The sequence below is a fragment of the Belonocnema kinseyi genome, chromosome 2 (genome assembly GCF_010883055.1).
Source record: "Belonocnema kinseyi isolate 2016_QV_RU_SX_M_011 chromosome 2, B_treatae_v1, whole genome shotgun sequence".
Lineage (NCBI taxonomy): Eukaryota > Metazoa > Arthropoda > Insecta > Hymenoptera > Cynipidae > Belonocnema > Belonocnema kinseyi.
Genome location: NC_046658.1, coordinates 109,852,054 through 109,857,672, shown reverse-complemented (window position 1 = coordinate 109,857,672; position 5,619 = coordinate 109,852,054). Strand labels below are relative to the sequence as shown.

At 37.3% G+C, this 5,619-nt stretch overlaps 1 protein-coding gene across 1 annotated transcript; it reads right to left on the bottom strand.

Annotated features, from left to right (window-relative positions):
* Positions 1 to 4,662: 4,662 nt before the first annotated feature.
* LOC117182938 lies at positions 4,663 to 5,619 on the bottom strand. The gene has a single exon (XM_033376056.1). The coding sequence runs from the start codon at positions 5,617 to 5,619 to the stop codon at positions 4,663 to 4,665; it is 957 nt and encodes a 318-aa protein (XP_033231947.1).

Sequence of the window (5,619 nt, the reverse complement as noted above, 5' to 3'; positions counted from 1 at the left end):
GAGACTATGTAGAAAAATAATCAATAGTATTTTTGTATTGTTTTATAAATAAATAAATATTAAAAAAGAATTCCGGTTAATATTTGATTCACCCTCGTATGTGGTGATCTCAAAATCATAACAATGATATTAGGCCAACAATCGGGTTTCACGAGAGAGCCATGCTTTATACACCTGTGGAAAAACAGAGATCGAGCCAATCATTACAGCAAAAAACATTGGCCTTTAAGAGATTCATTCAAACCTGGTTCTCATAATATCATCAACCAAAGGCTCGTTGATCCAGAAAAAATTTTACTACCACCCCTCCACATAAAGTTTGGGCTCATGAAGCAATTTGTCAAGGCGTTAGACAAAGATGGGCAATGCTATAAGTATATGTCCCTTAAATTTCCTAATGTTTCAGACGCTATATTGAAAGAAGGAGTCTTTGATGGACCACAGATTCGAATATTGACAAGAGATACTAATTTCGTGAGACACATGACGAAAATAGAAATGGACGCTTGGGAAAGTTTTAAAGCAGTAAACGCAAATTTCCTCGGCAACAAAAAAAGTCCAGACTACGAGAATATTGTTGCGAAAATGATGGCTGCTTGATGAATTTAAAACTTCACTTTCTAGATTCCCATCTGGATAAGTTTCCAGAAAATGTTGGTGATTTCAGCGAAGAACAAGGGGAACGTTTTCATCAAGACATAAAATTGATGGAACAACGATATCAGGTTAGATGGGACGAGGTCATGATGACTGATTTTTGCTGGATGTTGAAAAGGGAAACGAATGTAGGTCTTAAACGTAATCGTAACCCTTTGCATCGTTCCTTCGAAGAAAAAATGATACGTTATAACAGGCAGAAAATAGACTGAAGTAGGTCTATAAATCAATTTAATTACGATAAAAAGCAAGATAAAATGTAAACACAAAAGATAGTATAAATATATCCCTTAAGTTTAAGAAAAGCAGAGAGAAAAAAATTTTGAATGAAACTCTTATTCATTTGCATGTTTAAGTTACAGTTCTACATTTTAATTGATACAAACATTGTCAGGTTAATTGAAATGGGGTCAATTCTACTTGTAGTTCTAAGTTTCTTCAAATGAGTAATGTGCGTCTAAATTTTTAACCGCCTGTAGTACAATGAAATTAATTTTATTGTGTTACAACGGGAACACTTAAGTTAAGTTGTGATGCGTTAAGCAAAATTTCGTTAGGTTCTGTTATGTTAGATTCATTTGTAGGTTAAGATCGAGTTAACCTATTAAATATAGCACACATTTAAGACTGAGAACCGTACGCTTACATAGCTATACGTGTGGTTGAATTTCATTCAGCTATGTTAGGTTAGGTCAGGTTTTGTTAGATTAGGATAGGTTAAACGGTACCGCAAACACAATGGGACAAAACAATGAGTTTAATTGTGTTACGTGAAGTTAAGTTAGGTTAGGTTAGGTCAGGTTTTTTTAGGTTAGGATAGGTTTGACCTCTTTGCAGGTTAAGCCCAAGCTGATTCAAACGGCACCGCAAACACAACGGGACAACACAATCAGCTTAATTGTGTTTCGCGAGGTTAGGTTGGGCTAGGTTAGATTTATTTCTAGGTTAGGCTCGAGTTGACCCATTCGATGTAGCACACATTTGCTACTGGGAAAATATGCTTCCAGATCTTTACGTGTAGTTCAATAAATTTCTGTTAATTCAAGTTAGGTGAGGTCAGGTTCTGTTTGGTAAAGTTATGTTAAATAAGTTGATATCAGGCAAGGGTTGATCCTTCACAGTTGTCGACATGTTTTTGAAGTGAAAATTTGCATCACTGGCTTTATTTTGAAATTTATTTGCCTCAGTGCATGATTTTTTGTCATTTTTTGAGGTTATGGCTCAACCATAAAGTGATGGGTGATTTTTGATACCGAATTTGAATGCATTACATTGTGGCCGCATTGAGAAAATAGATGCCGTATTGAAGCACAGCGGATTCCAATAGTATTATTACAATTAACCGTAGTTTTTTAATCGAAAACAAAATATTTCTTGGTGAATCGTGATATAATCATTTCTCCGATTCACTGGTATCTCTAACCTATGGTCAGCAATCTGCCATTCCTCTTAAGACCATGTTATGAGAGGGTCACGTCACCAAATTCCTACCTTACCGCCACTTTTTTTATTTCCCAACTTATATTTACACAAAACGTCACATTGAGTTGCAAATTTGAGATACTCAACAAGAAGCACTAAGAATGGTGGAACTGGTAAGGTAGGAAATTGGTCACATGACCTACTCGTCACATGGCCTTAAGATACACATTTCATACGACTTGAAATACGATTGAAACGCGGCCAATCATTTCTTGTTTTCTGGGTAGACAACCTTATGTATTAATTAATATTAAATAATATGCAGACTTAAGAACTATATTATTTCGAAATTACGAAAATAATAGATTTGGCATTATTGTACGAAAATATGTACAGAAAAAACAATATCCGCGCAATTAACTTGATATTTATAATATATCGACTGTTGATCAATGATATTAAAATATAACCTATATCATTTCTGTTCAACAAAGCCCACTCGGGATCTGTTATAATGTTTCATTGTAAGTCAAAATTAAGTCAATATATTTCTAAAAATGATTCTGAACAACTCACTCAACTGTGAGAATTCGAATGTGCACCCGGCAGATTACCCCGCGCTAGAGGATCCGTTTTTCAACGAAATCCCCCGCACGGGGTAACCCAGCTAGCTCACATTGTAATTTATATTTTCAGGTTTGCTTTTTTTTAATTTAAATATATGGGGCGCTATTTTAAATGAAGGGTTTACTAAGTTTTTATATGAGCAAAATGGAGAAGGGCACTTGAGAATTTTTGAAAGAGCTCTTAATAGGTCTGATCTATGTGTTTCAAATCTGGGACAGGCCTAGAGAACATGATCTAAGTCTTGATCTATTTCAGGGCAGCAGGGACAATCTCCAGTAGTTATAATATTTTTCCGGGCCAGGCTAGCATTTAAAGAATAATGGTTACTCCTCATGCGACATAGCGAGACTATCCATTCTCTTGGGCCGTTAAAGGAAGAGAACCAAGGCCTGTTTCTATATTTATAAAATCGCTGGGTGTATAAGACACCTTTGTTTTTACCTATTTCTAAATAATAGTTGTTACAAATTTCATCTAGAGATTTCCGAGCGGAGGAGAAAAATTAGGAAAAGGGGAGGGATATATTAAGGAGAGTGGCATCTTTAGCTGCTGATTTAACTGCTACGTCTGCCGCTTCATTACCCGGGATACCTTTATGACTAGGGATCCAAGCTAAAGTTACCACGAATTTAAGTTTATTCAATACTGCCAGGCGATTTCTAATTATAAATATCAGGTAGGAATTTATAGATCCAAAACTAATAGTACCTACACTTTCTAGGACACTTAAAGAATCTGTGAATATAACTGATTTATCAAAACGATGACTGATTATGTAATCAAGAGTATAAATTTTTTCAAACGCATTCAGAAGGACGAATTGATTGAAGATATGAACTTTCTTTTTTCTAATAACCTGATCCGAAAGAGAGAGAGTAGCATATCTGGAAGCGGGTGGTTCAGGTCTGCAAAGGTTTTAATAATATATTTTTTAGCCAAGAAGGAGAATCGTTTCTTAAAAGGTGGCTCACAGCATTCTGCCAACATAACGTTAACGGGGGTTCTGCCTCTGTAGCCAATGGCTACAGAGGCTTAATGTTTGGTTGAGAATTTTTTCTATTTGATCGAAATATTTGTGAGACGCGAAGTTAAAAACATGAGATCCATATTCCAGGATGCCTTTTATTAGGGAGACATAGACCATCCTAAGGATTTTTGGGTCTGCACCCCACCATGTACCTCTCAATACTTTAAAGATGTTAAGGATTTTTCTTATCTTATCGCATAAATAAAGGAAATGATATTTGAATGATAACCTAATGTCTAGAATAATTCCGAGAAATCTGACATTAATCGATGGGGAAATAATAATGTTGTTTAATGATAAGGTATACGATGGGTCAGATGTATATAGGTTCTGTCGGTTGAAAAAGACCAGTTTGGTTTTTTCTGGACAGAGATCCAGATTTCTACGTCCTAAGAAAATAGCAAGGTCGTTTAGGTATTTCTGAAGGGATTTGATGCATACCGTTGGGTCAGCAGAACGACAAAGAATAGCGATATCATCAGCAAACTCTATGATAATGCAATTTCCCGGGATTAGACGCTGTATTTTTCTGGTATAAATTGAATAGTTAATTGGACTTAGAATACAGCCCTGAGCGAGTCCGACTGTACTGCGTGTAGGGGCCACAAGTTCCCCGTTAATTTTGTAATAGATGTTTTTGCAAAAGGTAGCATTGTAGATAAATGTAGCCATTTGTGGGGGAACACCAATCTCTTTGAGATCTTCAGTTAGAATTTGGGGGAATGACACTGGGGAATGCACCTTTCAGATTCAGATACAGGCCAGCCACAACTTCACCATTTGCAAAACCCGAAAAAATCTCGGACGATAAAATAGCGAGGTTAGCAGCACGAGATCTTCTCTCTCTAAAACCAAATTGAGCGGGGGTATGTATATGATTATGCTCCACGTGTCACGAGAGTCTGTTGTAGATGAGCATTTCCATCAATTCAAGCAAAAATGATGCTAAAGCAATTGTCTAAGCCAGGAAAGGATTTAGTTTTTACTAAAGTTAAGGCAATAGAAAGTTCAGCTTCCGAGAACGGGGCCTGTAGGAACCCCTTCTTCTGAAAGTTTTCAGGGAAGGAGTCGAAGAAGACCGTTGGTGGAAGCATTTCTTCAGCCAGTGAGTGCAGTTTTTGAATCGTGTCACTATCCCCTGAACAAGATGCATTCGCCGGTTGAGTGTACTTGTTCTTAAAACACTGAACGATACGCCAAACTCTTGAGATCGGTGTTGTCCTATCTAGGATCTCACAGAATTTCCTAAAGTTGTTTCTACGAGCCGCGTTTAATGTGCGTCTGGTCTTGGCTTCTATTCTATTTAGGTTCATGTAGTTAACTGCATTTCTACGCCTCCTGTAGGACGCCAATGTTAATCTTCTTTCCTCAATAGAAGCGTCGCTGTCCGCATCCCACCATGGAGCAGGAACAAATGTTTTCCTTTTATTTTTAGAGTGAGTTAAGTTTTTGGGAGGTCTTGAGGGAGGACTAGCCGCAGTAACTGCTTCATCCACACTTTTACCGAAAGCCTTATACTTGGATAAACAATCAATGTCCGAGGAATTTAAAGTTCCGTTTTTGCCCTTAATGGATTCCGAAAGGTTATTAGAAAAGGAGATCCAGTCAACTCGCTTAAGATTGGATTTGTGAGATAAGCACGAAGCTATTGCGGTACCAAGACTGGATACCACTGGAAAGTGATCACTTCCCAGAGAGTCATTCCAAACTCCCCAAGAGGTGATGTTAAAGAGGTTCTGAGACACAAAAGTTAGGTCAATTATTGAAGGGGGGCTTTCTGGTCTAGTGCGATAGGTGGGTTCACCTGTGTTAAGGGGAATAAGATTCGTATTATCAAGGGCAGAGCATAGTTCTAAACCATTTCTGCAGTTATGCGAATTCCCCAT

Bases quoted from the DNA above. Each gene is read 5' to 3' on its own strand.
- LOC117182938 (XM_033376056.1), bottom strand. From the start codon at position 5,619: ATGGGGAATTCGCATAACTGCAGAAATGGTTTAGAACTATGCTCTGCC.